General features: G+C 41.2%; 2 protein-coding genes across 6 annotated transcripts in view; one reads left to right on the top strand and one right to left on the bottom strand.

The window, feature by feature from the left end:
* The window catches only part of LOC128880703 (uncharacterized), a 26,479-nt gene extending 9,765 nt beyond the window's left edge, over window positions 1–16,714 (top strand). For 3 of the 5 annotated variants that reach the window (XM_054131053.1, XM_054131054.1, XM_054131055.1), the window contains exons 4-33: window positions 1,389–1,515; window positions 1,591–1,716; window positions 1,814–1,957; window positions 2,036–2,124; window positions 2,211–2,415; window positions 2,490–2,650; window positions 3,567–3,672; window positions 4,522–4,644; window positions 5,275–5,495; window positions 5,570–5,669; window positions 6,391–6,725; window positions 7,129–7,369; window positions 7,455–7,592; window positions 7,804–7,989; window positions 8,078–8,364; window positions 8,443–8,608; window positions 8,751–8,951; window positions 9,058–9,447; window positions 9,532–9,866; window positions 9,950–10,088; window positions 10,803–11,113; window positions 12,081–12,240; window positions 12,319–12,482; window positions 13,036–13,301; window positions 13,565–13,962; window positions 14,068–14,313; window positions 14,449–14,616; window positions 14,982–15,092; window positions 15,219–15,375; window positions 15,486–16,714. In XM_054131053.1, the coding sequence (XP_053987028.1) occupies window positions 1,389–1,515; window positions 1,591–1,716; window positions 1,814–1,957; window positions 2,036–2,124; window positions 2,211–2,415; window positions 2,490–2,650; window positions 3,567–3,672; window positions 4,522–4,644; window positions 5,275–5,495; window positions 5,570–5,669; window positions 6,391–6,725; window positions 7,129–7,369; window positions 7,455–7,592; window positions 7,804–7,989; window positions 8,078–8,364; window positions 8,443–8,608; window positions 8,751–8,951; window positions 9,058–9,447; window positions 9,532–9,866; window positions 9,950–10,088; window positions 10,803–11,113; window positions 12,081–12,240; window positions 12,319–12,482; window positions 13,036–13,301; window positions 13,565–13,962; window positions 14,068–14,313; window positions 14,449–14,616; window positions 14,982–15,092; window positions 15,219–15,375; window positions 15,486–15,622 (5,938 nt within the window). In that variant the 3' untranslated portion in view covers window positions 15,623–16,714. Of the gene's footprint in view, window positions 1–1,388; window positions 1,516–1,590; window positions 1,717–1,813; window positions 1,958–2,035; window positions 2,125–2,210; window positions 2,416–2,489; window positions 2,651–3,566; window positions 3,673–4,521; window positions 4,645–5,274; window positions 5,496–5,569; window positions 5,670–6,390; window positions 6,726–7,128; window positions 7,370–7,454; window positions 7,593–7,803; window positions 7,990–8,077; window positions 8,365–8,442; window positions 8,609–8,750; window positions 8,952–9,057; window positions 9,448–9,531; window positions 9,867–9,949; window positions 10,089–10,802; window positions 11,114–11,364; window positions 11,840–12,080; window positions 12,241–12,318; window positions 12,483–13,035; window positions 13,302–13,564; window positions 13,963–14,067; window positions 14,314–14,448; window positions 14,617–14,981; window positions 15,093–15,218; window positions 15,376–15,485 lie in introns of those variants that run through there. The other 2 variants (XM_054131056.1, XM_054131057.1) reach the window with 2 other exon arrangements.
* A 1,910-nt stretch (window positions 16,715–18,624) lies between these two features.
* LOC128880716 (protein charybde-like) lies at window positions 18,625–22,371 on the bottom strand. The gene is made up of 4 exons (XM_054131080.1): window positions 22,087–22,371; window positions 21,139–21,325; window positions 20,888–21,043; window positions 18,625–20,792 (listed from the first exon to the last, which is right to left on the bottom strand). Exons 1-4 carry the CDS (start codon window positions 22,133–22,135, stop codon window positions 20,702–20,704), a joined length of 483 nt encoding a protein of 160 aa, XP_053987055.1. The 5' UTR covers window positions 22,136–22,371; the 3' UTR covers window positions 18,625–20,701.
* Window positions 22,372–23,187: the final 816 nt, after the last annotated feature.

Here is a 23,187-nt window from a genome sequence, read left to right as displayed (position 1 = left end):
GTTACATTTCCCTTCGGGTGAAACAATGCTGGTGAAAGTATACAAGTGTCAGCCGTTCTAAATTTATAATCTTAATAATTTCCAATTTCTTTTTTAACGCTAAACCTATCGAGATTTCGTTAATGTGTTTCGCGTTTACGACTGAGCGATTGTCACCGAGTGTTTCCTATAAAGATTAAGTACTACGGACAGTAGTCTGACTGATGCGAGAAATACTGATTCAACGTATTGCTGGTATCAGCGCATCCGATTTCATAATCCTTGTGGGTTGACTGCGTTGCTTGTAGGCTATCGTGTTACGCGCGAACGTCACTTAACGTACAGAAATATTGCGTGTTTACCCTCTTATCACCATTATCATTAGCGAACAATCTATCACTGCACAATCAGTATTACGTGTTTACCCTTCGTCTCATCCTATTTCTTGTTTTTCGCTGTATCACGTTCTTGTTCTCGTTCCTCGTATTCATGCATTCGCAGCGTGATGCTAATAATAGTTTAAGCAGCGTCAAGCAAAATGTTAATTAAACCCATGACAATGTACGACTGCGTTAATTGTTAATCTTCCGTAAGGGTTGGCGATAACATTAATCGCTAATTGGTCTATACAACCGACGTTGAAAGTAATTGCCTCCAATTTCTTGCGATCATAAGACGAGTACTTATTATGTAAATTGAATATTTGAAATAGCTGAAATTGCGTAATTGCGTCAATGTTAATTCTGTAATTAACCAGTTTTTAAGTATACGTATGTTGAAAAAGTTGTAATTTAATTTCCTAAAAAAAATTAGCTTTGATCGATTAATTGGGAATGCCGAGCTTAAACGCGTTGGCGAACGTAAAGGGAGATAAAGCGGGGTATACGGAAGACGTCACTAGATGGATATGTACCATGTGTATAGTACCGGATATTAATTCTACTGATAAGGAGAACCAACACCATCGATTACGTTCATCGAGAAAACATCTGTGCATTGATAATCGTTGCTGAAAATCACACAAGTTGCAGCTGTCTCCGTTTATCATTCTATGTTTCTAGAAGAAAGAAAAAAGAAATGTCAAGTTCAGGCAGTCCGAAGTCTAATTAACCGCACCTCCCCCTCCCCCCCCCCACTTTCGAGACTTATCAACGTTTGAGTAATCGCGCGTGCAATTGTACGCGATTCGACCAAATAGTACGTCAGAGAGATAGGCAAAATTTGTATCCGAATAACAAGATAACCAACTATTTATTCGTTACGCATTGAATAAAATCTAAAATTCGAATTATAGGTGATACATTTCACGATGGATCTATCCAAACGAAGAAATGTTTATACATAGGTTTCATTTATTCGTCATCCTATTATTAACGCGGATTACAAACCATTCTGAATTTATTTTTCAGCGAGGGAAAAAATATCGAATTGCCGAAATTTGGCCGTTACGCTACCGGTATTCTGTTTCTCGATAAAAATACCCACGAAGAAGCTGAGGCTGCGTTTGAAAGATTAGCCGAGGAATGCAACTTGAAGGTACGACGTCGTCCACGTTTTTGCACTCGCGCGCGTCCGCGTTTCATCCTTTTAAATAGATATTTTGTTCCGCAGGTAATTTGTTGGCGGGATGTTCCCACCGACAACTCACGGATTGGCCGAGTGGCGAGAAAATGCGAACCTTACATGCGTCAAGTCTTTGTAACAGGTGATCAGGATGACGTCAGTCTCGAACGGCAGGTAAACATTATTATTATAAATAGGAAGACCCTTTTGAAACGAAGGTCTACGAAGTTAAAATGCTCTCCAAGCCAACACCTGTTATTTTTAATTGCAGGTTTTCGTCTTGAGGAAACGATCGTCCCATTGTATACCACGACCAGGATTCAGATACTACATATGCTCGCTCTCCGTACGGACGATCGTTTACAAAGGCCAATTAACGGCAGACCAGCTGTGGCTTTATTTTTTAGATTTAAAGGTGACTAAAATCTGTTGAAATAGTATAATAGTTTATCGGTACATTTGTCTGTTACCAACGCGTTTGTTTTCGTTGCAGTCACCAAAATTCGAGACATACTTGGCGTTAGTTCATACAAGATTCTCCACGAATACATTTCCAAGTTGGGAAAGGGCACACCCTCTTCGGTAAGCGGTTGCAGCGAAAAACAAATCGACATTATTCTCCGAACGATCGATTAATCGCACGACGAATGATGAATCGTTTTTCGCAGGTTGTTGGCGCACAATGGCGAAATCAACACTTTACGAGGAAACGTGAACTTCATGAAAGCTCGTGAGGGAGTGATGAGCTGCAAAATTTTCGGAGACCAATTAAAAGATCTCTATCCCGTAGTTGAACCGAATCTGTCGGATTCAGGAGCTGCCGATTGCGTCCTGGAGTTCTTGGTGATGGCGGGACAACGATCTTTACCAGAGGTATGTTATATAAAGTCGATTGTCCGAGTGGTGTACTCAAATATTGAAACTTGCATCCGTTATAAATAATTCAGGCGGTGATGACGATGGTACCGGAAGCTTGGCAAAACGATTTAACGATGGCAACGGAAAAGCGCCACTTTTATCATTGGGCCGCTTGCGCGATGGAACCTTGGGATGGCCCTGCATTGTTAACTTTTACAGATGGACGTTACGTTGGAGCTATTCTCGACAGGTAGAAACTAACGTTTTTTATCTCGCGCGATTCGAGACGAGAGTTCACTTTTTACCCGTTTTCGTGCATCTCTGCTCTCGTAGACATACACAGCCATTTTGAAAAAGAGTCGCAATGGAAGTTGGAATGCGGCTCGCATATTCTTTATTTGCTGCTCAAAGTCTTTATCTAAATTAGACTTTCGAGGTGGTCATCGAAAGGGATTGTTACGAAAACGGTGTACGAATCGAATACAATGACTGCACGTTAGAGAAATGTTACGTGCGAGTGTATATGCCCTTCCGTACTCGCGTACATGCATATACGCTTTCGCGAAGCGTAACCTTTGCGTACCTACGCGTGTAACCAGAGAATCGACGAGCCTATATGTGTACTCTGTGTTATATACGTGTAACGGGACTCGAGTAAGTCGAACGTATACAAATGGGTAAACATGGATTATCGAGGTTTTGGAGGGAAGCAGGTAGGAGCGTCAAAGATTTTCTTACAACGTGGAATGTCGAAAGGTAGGAAAAAATTCGAAAAGCGTTTCCAGAGGATGTAAGGTCGTTATAAGAGAGCGAATTCGCTTCCCTCCGAGGCTCGTAGGCAGAGGAGCGCGCGGAAACTCTCACTCGTATCCAGTGCCTACAGAATCGATGTTTACAGAAACATAGATACTCATCCTTCTTTCAAGGTTGAGTGGCTAACGAGTGCGAAAGGTAAATGGGCAAAGTGCGGACAAAGAGAGCGAATGTATGTGTGTATGTAAGTATGCACGCCTAAAAGCATGTATACATATATATATATATATATATTAGCGAATGCCAACAGGAAGGTAATGCGAGAAAACGAACAAGAATATAGTCACAGTTGATAATAGCGTGCGAGACTGAGGTGGTAATACAAAAGACTTTTTTGAATTTTTGTTTGGCAGAAACGGCCTGCGCCCGTCGCGCTTCTACGTCACTAAGGATAACATGATGGTGATGGCGTCCGAAGTGGGCGTCTATGATACTCCACCCAGCAATGTAGCCCTGAAGGTAAACGAGGATATAAACGCATCACCGGGCTGGCCTACCCTCTGGATAAGTTTCCCAGCCGAACAAGCTCTTGACGAGCGATCGTCCCCGTCTATATGATGCTCCTTCTGTGTATTGTGTTCGACATAGACAATTTCAGCTCTAGGGGGAAGACTACGCATGGAGGAAACCTTTTTTTCGAACACGGCCGGAGAGCGATAAGCGCTGATCTGAACTCGGACAGAGCCATCGAGGACGCGCGATCAAACACACCGGGTGCTCTCGATAATTCTTATATCCTGTGCTCTCATACGCTTCATTCCTTCCATCCATACTTCATTCGCGATCCTCGTTCATTTTTTCACGTCGTCTTTCTTACGCTTACTTTCCAACGGATCTATGGGTCGAACGAAAGTGCTGTTCGCAAACGGTATTACCCAACGCTCGCGACGAATTCGTATCGCGCAATTCTGGTTTCGCCACGAAGGTACCAGAGATCAACTCGAGAAACAGCTTACGAATCGAACGAGCGTTGCGTGTACCAAATGTTTACACCTTTCTATCGAATTAATGTTGTAGGTGAGGTATCTCTCTGTAAAAACGAACGATCCGATTCACCGTCCAATTCAGCCATGTCGCCCATTCTGTCTCATCTCTTTCGTTCTACGTATTCGCTTTAGTTTTTACGCATATAGACGATCATATTGTATTTTATTTATTTTTGAACATGTCATATGTGATGTATAATTTGTCATTTAGGAAGTAGGTTTGTATAGAGTCGTAGGATCGTCATCCAGAGCCGCCCTGTGAACGTTGAACGGTCTTAGATACTGTTCAACAATTGTTATCTGCGTTTTGTTTTATTTCCAGAGCCGTTTGAAACCAGGAAGAATGCTGCTTGTCGATACTCACGAACAGAGGATCATTCAAGACGTTGAACTGAAGATGGAGATTGCTAGAAGCAGACCACACTCGCAGTGGCTGAAAGATCAGGTATTCTTCGCGTTTCATTATTCGCCATTACGACGTAACGATACCTTCGTTACTTATCAGAATCATATTGTGCTTTATACATTTGTTTGCTCCAAGCCATTTACTCCGCCTGCCTACTCGTATCGTACACATACCATCCCTAGTATCGTGTAGAAAATCCAAGTAATCCACCATCCATGTCGATACGTCTAATACAAAAAGGATTTGTCTTTCTTTTCCAATCTTACCTACGCGCGGTCATCGTGCTGTATCGCGCGCAGATGGTGAGTCTTGTCGCATATCACTTGCCGCTTTTACCGTTTACGCAGAGTTCGTGCATGTGTATCGCATGTACATATTCTATTTTCGAAAAGTTAATCGTGCTTGTCAAATTTTTTCGAATAAAAAACGATGTACCCGTGACCGAACAAGCTATACGTTTGTATAGATTGTTCGCATAGTAATAATCGCAGAAATAGAAAGTAGATACATATATAGGTACATGGTTTTTATTCGGCATTCAATTTCAACAATTTTTACAGCGATCATTTACTTACTCTGTCGTATCCGTGCGCGGCGATTTCGGAATAGCGGACGCAATCATACGCAAAGCGTGCTTTTGTTAATTCGAATTTGCTTTCACCCGCTCAGATCACGATGGAAGAGTTGCGAGCTGCCGACACTGGTCGCGCAGAGACGCCATCCGAAAACGGCTCGACGATAAACGAAGACACGATCAGAAGAAACGCAGCAAACGACACGAATCCCATATCTGCTGTGAATCGAGTTTGGGGAGGCGATAAGAGACTATCCCTCTATGGATACACGCTAGAAACCATTAATATGTTGCTTTTACCAATGATGCAGTCCAAGTACGTGCCATATTTTGTTTATCCGACTTTATCGTTTGGTACACGTTAACAAACTTACGAATTTTTTTATTTAGGAAAGAAGCGCTGGGCTCCATGGGCAACGACGCACCGCTTGCTTGCCTATCTCAGTTTCAGCCACTCATCTACGAGTATTTTAAACAATTGTTTGCCCAGGTAAAACTTCCGCTGTAACGAAAGATTTTGTATTAATTATCGCTAACAATAAAGGTTGATTTATACCATCCGCACAGACTCGGAACGGTTCCGTATCGGCTCCGTTCCGACACAGACACGCGTGTTTATATTATATGTTCGTCGATCGGTGGTACCGATCAGTCAGTTAATAGAAAGCATTTCGTGAAGGCACGTAATAGCACAAACAGGACAAATGTTTTCACATTTAAGTATGCGAGATTTGGCTGTAATAGCTATACTATTAGATGCAAACGAAGTTGTAAAAAAGAGATGTCGCCGTTTTGGTGTGCACAAGTGCTTGAGAAGAAGAAAAGTTGAAGGAGAATATTGGACACTCTACAAAAAACTAACAGACGACGAAGAAAAGTTTTTTTCAATATTTTAGAATGTCGGAATATAGTTTCAATTTTGTGTCTGAAGTCTGAATGGAACCGAAACATATATTGACGATCCGACACGTTCAGACACGTTTCGTATCCGATGAAGTATTCTTCTCGAGAATCCCGGATGGTCGGACCGATGTCGGAGGGTGTCTGTCCTGATACGATACGATATTTATAAACACCTATATACAAATTGCATTATTAAATACTTTTCTGATCAGTGCTCAACGGATACGTTCCGGGTCTGTGCAGATGGTATAAATCGATCTTAAATTGTGCCTCGTGTTCCCGATCTCTCATCCTGTAACATTCTTCAGGTTACGAATCCTCCGATAGATCCGTTCAGAGAGAAGATCGTAATGTCGATGCTTTGCCCGATCGGTCCCGAAAGTAACATCTTGGAGCCTAGCGCTTTGCAAGTGCATAGACTATTTTTACCGCAACCGATACTGTCCTTGGAAGACCTGGAGATAATTCGTCGAACGAAATTTCGCGGATGGAAGGCCAAAACGATCGATACGACGTACCCCGTGGAAGAAGGACCACCTGGATTGTTGCGTACGTTAGACCGTGTTAACAGCGAGGCGGATAAGGCCGCGAGAGAGGGTTACCAGTTCATCATCCTTTCCGATCGACAGGGTGGTTCGGAAAGGTGAGCGAGTGCGTGTATCGCAACGTACAACGTTTTAAGCCGGCAAATGACTTACAACAAAACAATGTAATGTAACGCGAGCATTCGATGTCTGGATGGACTAGCGAGCGACGAACCGAGCCGCTCTTGCGCTTGGTTCGCGCTCGACCGTGCTCCACTGGTCTGTCGGTTTTTTGACGAACCTCTTTGATCGTCTACTTTTCACTGAATTGAGTAGGAAGCATTGAGACAGAATTCAGCCAAGAGTTCGAAGCGAGCATTCGTGATTCCAAAAAGGACCTTGTAATGTAACGTTGGTGTTGAAGTTCAGTTTAACGTTTCTGTTGCAAGTCAGTCGCCGGCTTTATGATCTATAGTACAGCGGCGCAACAACTGATCGTTCTTATTTTGCGCTCTTCGTTAGAGTACCTGTGAGCAGTTTGCTAACGTTGGGCGCTGTGCATCACCATCTGATCGAAGAACGGCAGCGTATGAAGGTTGGTCTTATCGTCGAAACCGCCGAAGCCAGGGAAGTACATCACATTTGTTTGCTGCTCGGTTACGGAGCAGATGCCATTTGTCCATATTTGGTATTTGAGATGGCAAGAAATCTTCGAGCAGACGGTGTGCTAGATTCCTCCTTAACAGATAACTCTTTGTGTGCGGTAAGTTAGAAATGTTGCGATTCGTTGTCATTGAATAATGGAGCGACTGTCGGGATTTGACCAACACTTTTTGCAAATGTTACAGAATTATGCGGAAGCAATGGAGAGAGGTATAGGGAAGGTAATGGCAAAAATGGGAATTTCCACGTTGCAATCGTACAAGGGAGCTCAAATATTCGAAGCTGTGGGTTTGTCTGATGAGGTCGTTGAGAAATGTTTCAAGGTATATTAATAGTTTTACTTAGTTTTAGAACCGTTATTCAATGAAATTCGATGAAAGTACGCGTGATTAGAAACTGGATCCAATTCATGAAAGGTGTTCCGTGATTAACAATTTTCTTATGATGTACTATCATCGTCGCGCAGTTGGGTGCGTTTAGTTGCGACTTCAGTGGAACGATACTTGCCAATCTTGCCATTTTTAAATTTCGCAGGGTACACAGTCTCGTATAGGTGGAGTCACCTTCGACATTTTGGCTAAAGAAGCTTTCGAAAGGCATCAGATAACGTATTGGAACAAACCTATGGATATGCTCGTCATTCGCAATCCAGGTACTTATCACTGGCGTTCCGGGGGAGAGAAACATATAAACGATCCCGACAGCATCGCAAATCTGCAGGTAATTTAGCGCGTCACATCTTCGTCGAAGAGATATCCTTCTTCCGTTGATAGACAGCAAGAATCTAAAAATAAGTCTCGTCTCGTAGGACTATGTCAATTCAAAGAACATGAGCGCTTACGACAAGTACCGAAAAACAACGATGGAAATGGTAAGGGCTTGCACGTTACGAGGTCAACTGGAATTCGTAGACAAGACCGAGAATTCTATACCCGTCGAAGAAGTTGAACCAGCATCTGAGATTGTAAAGCGATTCGCAACTGGAGCCATGAGTTTTGGAAGTATCTCGATAGAAGCGCACACGACACTAGCGATCGCGATGAATCGTATCGGAGGTAAATCGAACACCGGCGAAGGTGGTGAAAATTCTTACAGGTGAGTACACACCGATAGGTATACATCAACTCGGAAAAACTGCAGAGTAAAGATGGCGAAATATTCTCTCTGGTTTAGATACATCGACCAGGATCCAGAATTTAATAAACGATCAGCCATTAAGCAAGTTGCCAGTGGTCGTTTCGGCGTAACCTCGAGTTACTTAGCAAACGCTGACGACCTTCAAATTAAAATGGCACAAGGAGCCAAGCCAGGAGAAGGTGGCGAGTTACCTGGTTACAAGGTAAGAGTAGAATCTGGAATTGGAACTACTTTACTATTCGAATACTAGTCGAATACAAGTAATTCAACGAGCAGACTCAACTCTAGTAGAAACAAGTTACAACGAGTAGCAAGTATAAGTTTAATTTGCATAATTTACGCAGGTCACAGCTGAAATTGCTGCGACCAGATGCTCGGTAGCTGGCGTGGGACTAATTTCGCCACCTCCTCATCACGACATCTACTCGATCGAGGACCTCGCAGAATTGATTTACGATTTGAAATGCGCTAATCCTTTGGCTCGTATTTCTGTGAAATTGGTATCCGAAGTAGGAGTAGGCGTAGTCGCGTCAGGTGTGGCAAAGGTAATATCTTGGAATATCTTTCTTGATTCTTCTCTAATTTTTATTTACCATCATTCCAATTATTACCTCTGAAAGTGTTGAAACTCTTCTCGTTACGATGAAACAGGGAAAAGCAGAACACATCGTAATATCCGGTCACGATGGCGGAACTGGAGCCAGTAGTTGGACAGGAATTAAATCCGCGGGTTTACCCTGGGAACTGGGAATCGCGGAGACTCATCAAGTTTTGACGTTGAATAATCTTCGGTCACGGGTAGTCGTTCAAGCTGACGGACAGTTGCGCACGGGATTCGATATCGTAGTAGCAGCCCTCTTAGGCGCCGATGAATTTGGTTTCAGTACAGCGCCATTGATTTCTATGGGTTGTACCATGATGAGAAAGTGTCATTTAAACACTTGCCCCGTGGGTATCGCTACCCAAGATCCCGCGCTCCGAAAGAAATTCGAAGGGAAGCCGGAACACGTTATCAACTTTTTCTTTGCGTTAGCAGAAGAGGTATACATACTAAAGAAAGAATTAAAAACAAAGAATTTTTCGTCGACAATTTTAATACCGAAATGATTGCTTTATCCAAAATAGGTACGTTCGTACATGGCCAGTCTGGGTATTCGTAAGTTTCAAGATCTAATTGGCCGCGCGGATCTCTTGAGAGTTCGGAAGGACATCTCGATCGAGAAAGCTAAAATGCTAAATCTCGATAATATTTTGCGCAGCGCGCTCGAACTTCGGCCAGGAGTCAATATTAAAGGCGGATCGATAAAGCAAGACTTTCAATTGGATAACAGACTGGACAATCGCATGATCGAGCAGGCCAAACCAGTGCTCGATAGGAAGCAGGATCGCGTCGAGATGGAATTCAATGTCAATAACGAGGACAGAGCGTTGGGATCGACTTTGTGCTTTCATATTTCAAAGTAAACAGTTTTTCTATTCTACTACATGTCCTCTAATTGATCTTGAATACATCAGGCGTTCTGAATTAATGTTTCGATCGTAGATTGTTCGGCGAAGAGGGACTGCCAGATGGTAGTATAAATATGAAGATGAAGGGTTCAGCGGGTCAGAGTTTTTGTGCTTTCATGACCAAAGGTGTGCACGTTACTCTCGAAGGTGATGCCAACGATTACGTAGGGAAAGTAAGTATCTTCCTTCCTCCTTTAACCCTTTGCACTCGAGCGGCGCCCGGGCAGTATTGCGCGTCCACTCTACGGGAGCCGTAGCGGCGCCCAGTCCTTCTTTAACTCGTTATGTTTGTTTTCGATGCGCGATAAGATGTTTGACAAATTTGTACACCCTTTCTAAGCAAGAAAAAAAGAAAAGAAAGGAAAGACCACTAAACCATTTAGGTTATCTACGTAGAAACGCTTGTGGAAGAATTTATAGAACCGTATCGCCAGCCTCGCGATCAAGCGGCGAGACCAAACAGCGATGAGTCTCGGCTAAATGGAAAGCTTCATATTGTTTTGAAAGGGGTAAGGAGGGACTGTAAGGTTTGCTATGGCCGTAATAAACCTGGCGTCAGGCGAGAAACCTCATATTATTATGATATATGCCCTAACAAACTGAGAATCCATCTCGGGGATTGTTTTGTAAAATGTCATACAAAAACCAAGTACAAACTAAAACATTTAACAGATTTTGTTTTATATGTTGTATGTTTTATAAATTTTATTATTTGTATACGTTTGCTTGAACTTAAGATCATTATAAATTACCAGTAAAACGCTTCCCTAATATAGCCGAAATCGTTTGGAGCTGCTAGTTCGCCTCAGAGAAAAAGGCCTCAAGTGCAAAGGGTTAATACGAGTTGGGTGGCACAGCATTTGATGAATTCGTTGTCAATTTTTTAGGGATTATGCGGTGGAGAAATCGTTATATACCCACCGAAAGATTCGACCTTTGATTCCGAAAAGAATGTAATCGTAGGCAATGCTTGCCTTTACGGCGCAACTTCTGGAAAAGCGTACTTCCGAGGAATCGCTGCCGAAAGGTGCGGTGTTCGTAACAGTGGAGCGGTATTTGTGGTCGAGGGTGTAGGAGATCATGGTTGCGAATACATGACGGGCGGCTGTGCGCTAATTTTGGGGCTCACCGGTCGTAATTTCGCTGCTGGAATGTCCGGTGGAATAGCTTATGTCTACGATGACGGGTCGTTCAAGAGGTACGTATCCATAGTACGCGGTACAGATATAGCGACTCTCGTAAAATAATATCGATAAACCTCGAAAGCGATACTTATCGTTGCTTCGAGACTCTAATTAGGATTTTCCAAACGATGGGCAGGTTTCCTGGCTTCAGGGCCGTCTTTACTAAATTCGGGACACGTCCACTTGAAATCGTTTTGTCACGAAATTATAATTTTTCAGGTTTTTCAAAGCAAATGTATTCTTAAAACGTTATATGTTTTTGTAGGGATTTCCTAGTAGAGTGGCTGAATAGGCATGGATTCAAGACTATTTTTCTGGGAAACGGTCATTTTTTTGCGCTTGTTTGGTTGAATAGCATTTTTACAAAAGGCGGCTGTTATCTACCTGTTACCTGGAAATATCCAGAGGTCCTCTTACGTATTAATTTTGTATCGAATAAGTATGTTAGCGTCAGCGTCTTCTCTCTTTGTTTCGCGGCGCGGCGTCACGGTCAACGTTCTGTAACGTTTATATTCTTAGGTAAATCTTTCCAAAATAATTTTGTACATCACACTAAAATACTACTAAAGACGTGTGTAAAATTTCAAATTAAAATCTTGTATAATTTTTTCAATAAAAAAAATGATAATGAAAACCGCATTTTGGCGCGGAAGAAGAAATTCTTCCTTCAATATGTTCCCTTGTTAGTTTTACATGTCATGGTGGCTGGGTCACAAAGGTCTTGAAGCCCGAATAGAATTTTCTCAACTGTCTTGAATCTCCGACGGTTTTACGAGAGCTACTATATCTGTATCGCGCACTTACTATACCACCAAGGCTTTTCTTACTTAGCTTACTTAACTTTCAGAAGCCTCCAGTATATAAAAAAATAATTCTGTTTTATTTAATAAGTAATATTTAATATAAGTTAATAGAAAGAACATCAATAAGGTCGAGCAGGCCCTATTTTTTATTCCTTCTTAATATACCGTTTGTTTGCAGCAAGTGCAATCCTGAAATGGTAGAACTGCTTCCTCTAAATAAACCGGACGATATAGCTTACGTGAAATGTCTGTTGGAAGAATTTGTCGAGAAGACTGGTTCTCTAATTGCATTGGATCTACTATCGCTTTGGCCTGAATCAACGACGAGATTTGTGAAGGTATCCCTAAACCCGTAAAGTAATTCATCCGACATAGTAGGCGAAGCAATCGTTGTTTCACGTTTTATTTTCTTCAAGGTATTCCCATACGAATATCAACGAGCATTGAAACAAGTCGAGGAAGCCAAGCAAGCACAACCAGTCGTAAACGGAAACTCCCAGACGTTGTCAAATCAAGTGAAGGACATCGAAGATGCTATTGCGGACGCTGATATGGAACAACGGAAATTGGACAAGATAAGGTATTCTTTAACTGTAACTGTAGGACGTGAGGGTGAAGGAAAAACGAGGATTCGATTTGGTGCCTATTTATTAGACTCTCTTGGTCGAACTTGACCACTCGTTAAAAACTAATCGTCCTTGAAATTTCCTTACACCACCACCTCTTCCTTACGCCCTTAGCGCGTCTCCCAGGGAAGGGGGTGTGCTGAGGTGGGGGAGTACCACCGTTGGAAATTTGGCAATGCAGCGGGATTTCCTCCGAGCCTCAGGCCTCGCATCGTCGCCCGCCAAGGGTTGCTTGACTTTGCCTTCGGAAGACCCATGGTTTACGACATTTGCAATATGCTATTGAGGCCGTAGCTAATTGTCGCGAGGAAACGAACATGTGTTAATAACGGAAAAAGACGGCTTCCTTAAAAATAGCTTCGTTGTTTGCTTGTCGTAAACCATTCTAGCTGTTTGCACGTGAACCGTTATTTTCGGTGCGCGCTAGCCGCAACATAACCATTTCTTGTTCGATTCACCGAGACGACAATTAAAATCTAACCACCTATTCTCGCAATATTGTTTTAGGGGATTTATGAAATACAAGAGGCAAACAAGTGTTTATCGACCGACCGAAAACCGTGTTAACGACTGGGATGAAATATATAATTTTAAAGGAGTCCGCAAAGGACTGCGCGTACAAGCAGCGAGGTGTATGGAATGCGGAGTGCCGTTCTGTCAGAGTAGTCATGGCTGCCCGCTAGGAAACATTATTCCTAAGTGGAATGATCTCGTCTTTCAATCGAATTGGAAGGAGGCGCTGAATCAGTTGCTACAAACCAATAATTTCCCAGGTATGCGCTATTATTTTGTATTTTTAAACGATGAGGTTTTACTAATATTTACCACCGTAACGACTACGAAATAATCACGAGGTAATTACATAGTAATTACTCGACAACTATTCTTTAATTGCCACGCAATCATTGTCTTAGATCGCCGAGTCATTTAATACCATGTAATTATCGTGCGATCATGTTCTAATCGCAATGATCGTAAACGTAATCTGATTATATTTTATAAATAGTATTCGACTTAACGATCGGAATGCATTTAGAATTCACAGGGAGAGTTTGTCCGGCTCCATGCGAAGGCGCTTGCGTTTTGGGGATTTCGGAACCAGCAGTTACCATAAAGAACATCGAATGCGCGATCATCGATCATGCCTTCGAACAAGGTTGGATAGTGCCGCATCCACCTGCGTTGAGAACCGGTCGACGAGTCGCTGTCGTCGGTTCCGGACCTGCAGGATTGGCGGCTGCCCATCAACTAAACAAGGCTGGACATCTGGTGACTGTTTACGAGAGGAACGACCGAATAGGAGGCCTTCTCCAGTATGGAATACCAACAATGAAGCTGTCGAAGCAAGTTGTACAGCGAAGAGTTTCCCTTCTTGCCGCAGAAGGAATCACTTTCAAAACTGGCGTTAACGTTGGAAAGGATATATCTGCTAAGGTTAACGATTACTCCGCGTATCATTTAATTTCACGCATTTCACGGATAGTTTTTTCTTTCTTCTTTTTTTCCTCAAATTAATTTATCTTCGTCCACGTATCACAGGAATTACGTGAACAATACGACGCAATGTTGCTTTGTACTGGCGCAACCTGGCCAAGGGACTTACCGATACCAGGTCGACAACTCGAAGGTATTCATTTCGCTGTAAGCTTTTTGGAGCACTGGCAAAAGAAGCAAATGGGAAACGATACCCCGCTGGATATGCGACTGATGGCCAAAGACAGGGATGTGATTATAATAGGCGGCGGTGATACCGGTTGCGACTGCATAGCCACGTCTTTGCGACAGGTATAATTTTCCGGTAACTCGATAGTTTTACAAAGATCCTCGAAGAAAAATCTACAACATCGTATTTTCTATTGCAGCTTCTGCGATTGATCTTTATTTCTATCTTTCATTCGCTCTTTTGTTTTTCTCTCGTAGGGCGCCAAAACCATCACAACTTTCGAAATTTTACCAGAACCACCGAACAAGAGGGGAAAGGATAATCCCTGGCCTCAATTTCCACGAGTGTTCAAGGTGGACTATGGTCACGAAGAAGTTTCTCTCAAGTTCGGACGGGATCCGCGTCAATTCAGTACGTTGAGCAAAGTAAGTAAGACTCGGCATGTTGTACAACATCTTTGCTCGAAATGGTTTTTGGACGCTATTTTAAGGCGGCGACTGACTTGCAACAGAACATTGTAATGTAACGCGAGCATTCGCTTAGTCTGGACGGACTAGCGAGCGACGAGCCGAGCCGCTCTTGCGCTAGACCGTGCTCCACTGGTCTGTCGGTTTTTTTGACGATCCTCTTTGATCGTCTACTTTTCACTGAACTGAGTAGGAAGCATTGAGAGAGAATTCAGCTGTAATGTAACGCTGGTGCCGAACCGTAAAATTCGTGCCGAGCAGTTACATTACAGCATTTTGTTGCAAGTCAATCGCCGGCTTTACACTTTACGTATTCTTTATAGGAATTCCTCGATGATGGAAACGGACACGTGAGTGGTATTAAGACGGTGACAGTTTCGTGGACAATGGAAAATGGTCGTTGGAAAATGGAGGAGGTTGCTGGATCAGAAAAGGTGAACAAATGAAAGAAAATATAAATGATTTAAGAACAAAAATAAGGAAGATGAAGGTCTTCTTGTTAAATGAGATAATTAAAACTGAATCACTTTTCTATTGCCTTTCCTTCTTTTTTTTTGTAGGTGTATAAATGTGACTTAGTTTTACTCGCAATGGGCTTCTTGGGTCCTGAGAAATACGTAGCGACAGAACTAGATACGGCACTGGATGAGAGAGGTAACTTCAAAACAGCAATTGGCAAATTTGAAACAAGTTTGTCTGGCACGTACGCGGCTGGTGGTAAGCTCTCGCTATGTTCTATGTTACTCTAATATTTAATCGCTACAATTTTGATCGTAAACGATGATTGCAAAAATGAACAACGGTACAATATTCTTAATTCCATACAGATTGTCGGCGTGGACAGTCTTTAGTCGTTTGGGCGATCACGGAGGGTAGGCAAGCTGCGAGAGAAATAGACGTGGCTTTAATGGGAATGACTGGTCTTCCCGTATCCGGTGGTGTTATAACCACCGTCGTCGCTTGAATTGACCAACGTTGAGAACGAAGAGGAAGGATCAAACGATTTTCGTTTTCCCTCTGTTTCATTCCCTTATACCCTCCAGTGATGATCCTGCGATTGCGATGCGGGCGGGTACCGTTGAACGAACAAGGGAGAAGCGGTTCACGCGGGAACAAGTCAACCAGTATTATCGCACGTTAACAGATGTGCGAAGGCGAATCGAAAAGAAAAGTATCGTTCGTCACCGTGATGATAATTACAGCGCGCACGAGATTAACTAGCATTTTCGGTGCGAGATGTAATCGTTCTTGCGTTGTTCATTCGATTTTGAAGAAATTGGCGACGGTATTCGACTTCATGTTCGCCGCGTAACCATGGATAACTAACTTTGTAAGCTCTCGAGGAAATACTCGTAGATGTATCGCGGAATCTACCTCGTATCCTCCTTTGCGTTCCTCGTTTCTTTCTGGAGGTAATAGAAATTATTACGCAATTGATAACAGCCTTTTCATCGAGCAATGCGATTGCACGGGGAATCATTCGTTGGAAGATTTTATGGCTCGAAAATGTGTGAATCGCAAATGCTCCAAATGGTATTTCAAGGTTGACGCTATTGTAGAAGGGGCACGTACGTTTGCCTAGCGTTAGCATTCGGTCTTGTGTTAATCTCGTGATTTTTTTTTGTAACTTTTTTTAGTATTAGTACGTCGTTAATGTATCGCAATGCGAACATTACGTACGCACGCACGTACGACTTCAAACATTTTTTCGTAGTGTATTTATTTATCAAATACGCAATGATGCGCGTTACACTGATCTTTCTCAACTGTATACAAATTTTTTCGTATTTTTTCTCGAATCTTTTGCGAACTTGCGAAACTAAGGTAATCTCGAAGTTCCAGTTCTTTAATTTTGCGAGTCCGCAGAAGATTCTCGGTAGGAGCGAAGAATCCGAGTAGGGATAGAAGTTCCCCATTTTCATCTGAGAAAAAGCCTAAGGATTTTTAAAAGTAAAAAAAAAATTGAGGTTTTATTCTGTTTGTTGCGCATATCATTGTAAATTCTACGCAATGAAAAGAAATACTTTGAGACAATAAATGAATACCGTATACTGAACGTTGAAATATCGTGCAAATGAAATTTGTCCAAAAGTAGATATAAAATGACAAACAACAAAATTACTACTATGGATGACCGATTTTTAACCCTGTATCGTCGCATACCCTCCGGCGTTCCGGATTCGAAATGGCACGAATTCGCATGGGAACAGTGCATCGAACACCTGATCGGTTCTATTCGCGAAGAAATTATCGATGTTGCAGCGACTGTAATCGAGGAAAATTATTTGGAGAAGAAAGCGTTTGAATTTACCAATCACTCTCTTCGCGTAGCGTTGATACGCATGTTCAACGTAAGTATTTATATATTTATTATTATGTTTAACCCGATTCTCAGTCATCGATCTTTCTCGACGCTTTTTCTACTTCATAATATTCTCATTCGCTTTATAGTGGATGTCTCTAAATCTAGAGCCTCGTTTGAAACACGACATCTTAAGAAAACCGAAGCATCTAATGGTCGACGATGTCGAACCGACACCGTCGTCCATGGATTCTTGGACATTTGAGAAAACATCGCAAACTCTCCTTCAGAAATTACCCTGCTCCGAAAAATTACTATTTCCATCGTCGAAAACTGGTTTAAATGTGTCGTTAAAAAGTCACAACCAAACAAAGCAAAAAAATGTCAAGGTTGGAAAATTTGTATAAGAGACAAATGGCGGGGCTTGTTTCAATTTCGGTATTAGTAGAAATACGTAGGTATTAAAAGATTTCTGCAGGTCTTGGCAGTAGTGGCGCCATCGGTGGGAAAACGTCGAAGTTTGCAGTGAAAGAAGTTCCTCTTTTTACTGCTAGATGACGCTACTAAGTCTAATCCTGGTTTGCCATCTAATGGTGAGAAGACCGAACTAATTTTCAGAGTTTGGTCAGCGCCTCTATCGGAAAAACGGCCAAGTTTGTCGTAAAATAGTTCCTCTTTTTACTGCTAGATGGCAGCACATTAGCAACAATTACTGACATAACAAAATTCACATATTCAAGCTTATTACGTTAAATAATGAACTTGTAATTAGATTACAAGCAATTAAGCACAAAAATTGAATTAGTGATACACCTATTGACCTCCATTCTCTTTGGAACGAAGTTTTATAAAGCTTACAAAAGTGTAGTACTCTTTGCTAAGAAAACATCTGAAGGACGATGTTCTCATCTATAATTTAACAGTTGCAAATTCAATTTATTGTAAACTATGCATAGCACCGAGTAAAACTATGTAAATCTTTACAAAAATAATTAGAATATATTATCATCTGGTGTCGGTATCATATTTAATCCTACCATCGTCAGTAAAAAAGAGAAACGATTTTACGACAAACTTGGGCGTTTTCCCACTACAGGCGCTGACAATAACAAAATGAATATTGAATATGTTTATAATAATGTATTAATATGATTATTATCTTCGCCATATGTTAATAAAAAAATAAGGACAAATGTAATATTCACCTACCATAAAAGTTATGTCACATTCTTCAGATACAAGGGGTAAGTTTCGAGCCAGAACAGGGCCGGCGTGACCTTTTGTGGGGCCGGGTTCAACAATTTTGCGGGGTCTGAATTCACATTCAAATCCTACACTTAAATTTTACAACGAGGAATTATTTATTTACAAATGCTATATATTTTTTATAAGATGAATATTAAATAATAATATTTTGATGATTTTTGTCACTCCTTTGAATTTAATCATCGCTACTAAAAAAATGTCTTGAATCTCAGCAAAAATTGATTCCATTTGTTAATGGTATCATCAGTCTGTAAAAAGTTAATCAAAATCGGTGCCTTTTAATTCAGTAACCCGGCTTGCGCCGACCCTGAGTCAGAATTAAACATAAGTTATGCTGGTTAAAAGACTGGTTTAAAAACACAATTGTGTACGTAACGGTAGAATGAATTGTAGGCGTATTTATTAAAAGTTCCGTAATTATTTATTCCTTGTCTCTCTTATTTGTCAGTAAGATCACAAATTAAAATTAACATCACATGTAGGCGGTAAAGGGCTCAAAAAAAAAAAATTACAAACGTCTCGCAAGAATCGTTAAAAAATCTCGACGGAGGTAGCGCGTGTACCCCTAACATTATTAAATCGTAGTTAACGCAATTATTCGTTTGGAGACAATTCAAGACCAGAAAATTAACGGAGTCGAAACGAGCCGAGGGACGAGTGCAAACTCGCCAACGGGATCGCTCTTCTCCAACAAGAGAAAAAGACAAATCGTGAAAATTGATCAAAGTATACTAAAAATTTACACCTAGTCGCAACTTGATTTCGTAACGCAAACGTTTGTTTCTTGTTCAACTTTCCGCCATGTTCAATCTACGCAAGCAATACCTAATGGTAATATCGTATATAAAAAAAAATTAAATAATTCTACGCGTTATGCATCTAATGTCTTTTTGTTATTTCTAACTTTTTTAACGAAGTACAAAATATACGTAACAGCATTTTATATATTCTGTTTTCTACATAATCGATATAATAACGACACGAACATCACACATACGCCATATTTGTTTCTTGTTCCTTTACTTATACGTTTGTTTGCAAAGTGGTCAGGAAGATCATTTCGTTCAACGACTTCGACCTAAGCGATCGTTGTACCGCGTACAAGTTCCCGAAGTGTCCCTGCTATTTTAAAGAAGATATACGCATGCGCAGCTATTCATGAAAAACTTATCCTGAAAAATTTAGTATCTATCGCTGATCAGTCTTATAAATTCATACATATAAATTTCAGCGCGCGCACGCACGCGCGTTATGTGTATACGTTTACACGTCCTCCTGGAAGAACTGACGCAAATTTTCTTCGGACGAAATGATTTCAATGTTTGAACAAAATATAGTCTATCAAAGTCACCAACTACGATAATTAGCGAACAGCAAACGTAATCGTTTTGTCCTGGAAAATTGTCGCAAATGCAGGAGAAAGTTACGTACATGATTACTTAATATGTTGCACGGATTCAATTTACGTTATTCGTTAATCACGTTTGTTTTCATTAATATCACAACATCATTACCGATCGATACCTAAAGTAATCGTGACTTTTCGTCTGAAAAATCATGTATCGAGGAGTAGTCGAAACGAGAAAATTTCACGGAGCCGAATGTTAACGAACGATGGATAGATAGCCTCGAATAAAAAAGAAAAAAAGAACGACAACTCAGCACTGGCCAGAATTATACGAACGAATTCTACGAATTTGCATTTTAACAGATGTTGAGATTAGGTATCCGATGGTGATTTTCAAACTAAAAATTATATCGTATCTAGATAGATACCTAAACTATTATGACTAATCGACAATGTCGTTAGGCGTTATCACGGAGAATTCGTGTACGAGTCGTATAACGAGTCGCTTCTTCGTCGAACGAAGATACACGCTTTTCTCCTATAACGAGAGAATGTATCTTTACGCGACCCTGGAAAATTGTTATCGATTTATTGTACTCGTTTTTTTATACATTCTTGTTAAATTTACGATTAAAGAAATATGCAAAGTCCAGGAATCGCGTACAGAAACTTTCGCTCTTAACAATAATGAAATTTGTGTTTTGTCTTACTATCACAATAGTCGAACGTATAGGCTTCGTTTCTTCGAACCGATCGCAATATTAGCGGCTATGAACACAGCCAAATCGCACGATCATCTTCGAGCCATTGCAGATTGGAGAAAACAAATCTGTTATCGAGTCTGCATTTTCATCGTGGGATGTACTTTCCACCTTTTTCGTATCATGGTCTAGAAATATAGTTCTTCCATACTTCTCTCTCCTTCTCCGATTCTCCTCCTTGTGTCCTTTCCATAATTCTTTGTAGCGAATAATTGCAAAATATGTCCACATCGAAAAACTCGATCTGTCATTTCGCGCGGAAAGTGAAGGCTCCGTAGATCACCTTGGCCCTATAAAATTATCGGTGGAGCTTGGAATAATCGCGTCTACCAAGAAAATCGAATGACAGAGAAACAAGTGAATCGTTCACTGTGCATGCTGGTAGGATCTGTACAATTTCTTTTTTTCCAAAGTAAAATCCCTACTGATCATGATGGTGCCCCCTCGCGTAAGGTTTCTGAAAAGAAAAAGAAGCAAACGATTAGAGACTCGTCCATAATATAGTTGTTCTCGTTTAGTTGTAGTTGTTTACCGTTCATTTCCGAGACTTACTTTAAAAATTGTGGTAACAAAATGTGCCAAGACGTGTGATCTTGTTTCAACGTCAAGTACAATTCGAAGGTGGACACCGTGTTAGGGTCGCATTGTATTTTCGACAATTTGCGACACACGCTGTCAGTTTCGAAACTGATGAACAAGGTGCAACCCCTGTAACAACCAAAACACGTACGAATTATATTTTGAATGTCGGATAATTAGAGTAAAACGTGTTTAACTATTTTGTAAAATTAAAACGAACTTACCTAAGACCGCAAGGTTCATTTTCAGCCATGGCAAGAACATTTTTGGCTATTCTAGGCAAAAGATCAGCAGGTAGTAAAACTTCCCCGCATGCCAATTGAGCGTGCTTAGCCCTTCTCAATTCGACTTCGAGACGCTTTGCCAAGGCCTGGCAAGCTCCGTCCACCAATTCGTCTGTCACTGTTCCAGCTATAATTAAGCGATAATTAGTCGATTAGACGATTTTTTTATTTGATAAAAAAAGATCTAATAATAAATAAAATTAAAGGTCTAAATTATTACTCGAAAATCAGGAGAAAAAATATCCAAATTATTTTGTAACTAGCTCTGATAAATTAAAAAAAAAAACCCTATGTATTAGTTTGTTATATTCGCTCGTAATAATTTACAATTACTATATCGTCAGTTCTTAGGGCAACATATACAATGTATATGTACATGTAATAGCTACACCGACACCACGACGATAGCGACGCCGACTATACCAGCAGCAATTGAACTGCTATTTGAGAACTAAGGCTTCTTCGCCACTATTTGAAAACCTACCGATATTCCAGCACCGGGATAATTTTTTTTTGGTCTATTTTCTCAAGAAAATCATTTCACAAATATAAAAACAAATCGCCGCTCGAATTTCGAAGGCATCGAAATAAAGAAGAGCGAGAAAATAAACGAAACGGAACGTTATAAAAAACGAAAAAGGAATGCAAAGAACGTTTTCGAATAAACAGCGTAAAAATTACACGAGATTCGTGTCTTCTCGCTAAAAAATCAGCTGACTCGTAAAATCAGCTGAAACCGACGACTCTGCCGCTGGTTCGCGATATTCGACGATCGATTCTCCCTTGAACTGTGTAAGTACGCGGCGTAGAGAGAGAAAAAAAAGTGCCGGTAACGCCGTACGCGAAAAATTGAACAAAGACCAGCGACGAAATGAAAAAAAACCTTGCCTCTGGTATTGCTGAAATTCACGTTTACAGGACACGGCAAAACCTCCATGTTCCACGGATATAATAGAATAATTGTTCTTTCGTCGTCACGAGCGCCGTTTAATGCTTTTTTATTAACGATAATATCGATTCGTCGATAGAGCTTGTAAATTCAACGATATCACTTCCTTAGAATGCCAAAATTTAAATGGTTTTTCTTCCTAAACTTTCACTCGAACTAACGCTACGGCATTAACACTCCCCCGCGTACGATATCCGAACAACTGATTCGCCGGCATCGATGACGCGACTTTTATACCGACCATCCCCACTCCTCCGATTTTTCCCCTCCATCGCCCTCCGCAAGCCGCCTAGCAACACAGGGCTACGTGATGTTTCTCACTGCTTCCACTTCGGGTGTTTCCGTTCCTTGTCGTTCGGTTATCTTCGGTTCTTAATACCGTTTTCCTTCGCCATCGGGTCTACCGAACGATCAACGAAACGACCAAGACCAGCTTCTATCTCGACTTAATCGTGGCCTACCGGTCTTCGGAAACTTTATTTGCCCTTTCTAGAACGTTTTCCTTCGTCGTGCTTTTCCACCGTTATTTTCATTCTTTCCACGTGCAATTGTAATTAGCTCATCCGATGATCGCGAACCGTTTATTTCCATTATAATTCGAAGGTTTCGAATTCAACGATATACATGTGTACATACATACTATTTCTTACATCATAATCATCTTTCCTCGCGTTAGGCCAATTTAATCGACTCTCAGCCGTGATACCTAACGTTTCGTGGATTCGTTCTCTTTCATTTTTGCTTGGAGAAAATCGATTATTTCTTCGTAGAATAACCACTGCAACTTTGGTGGAAATACTTATTCGACAACGTATAGTTTCTTTGTCTCTTACCCTTACTCTTACTCTCACTCTTCCCCTGCCGTCCCTTCTCGCCCCCTCTTCCTCACAAAGCCGCTCGCAGTGCTCACACCCTCCTGCCTTCTCCACCGCATCATTATTTGTTACTCTCTTTGCCCAATGACTTGTTCTCTACTCTTTTTGCCTTATTTCATACTCCATTCGGTTTCTCGGCTGATGCTGGACTTGAAAATCACCGGC

This window comes from Hylaeus volcanicus, chromosome 8 (assembly GCF_026283585.1).
Source record: "Hylaeus volcanicus isolate JK05 chromosome 8, UHH_iyHylVolc1.0_haploid, whole genome shotgun sequence".
Classification (NCBI taxonomy): domain Eukaryota; kingdom Metazoa; phylum Arthropoda; class Insecta; order Hymenoptera; family Colletidae; genus Hylaeus; species Hylaeus volcanicus.
The sequence above is the reverse complement of the archived record's forward strand: the minus strand, read 5'-3'. Positions and strand labels throughout refer to the sequence as shown.

Coding starts and splice junctions, on each gene's coding strand:
- LOC128880716 (XM_054131080.1), bottom strand. CDS start 22,135: ATGGAGGTTTTGCCGTGTCCTGTAAACGTGAATTTCAGCAATACCAGA. Junction 21,044..21,138: donor AATGAACCTTGCGGTCTTAG/GTAAGTTCGTTT, acceptor TGGTTGTTACAG/GGGTTGCACCTTGTTCATCA. Junction 20,793..20,887: donor TTGTTACCACAATTTTTAAA/GTAAGTCTCGGA, acceptor TTTTCTTTTCAG/AAACCTTACGCGAGGGGGCA.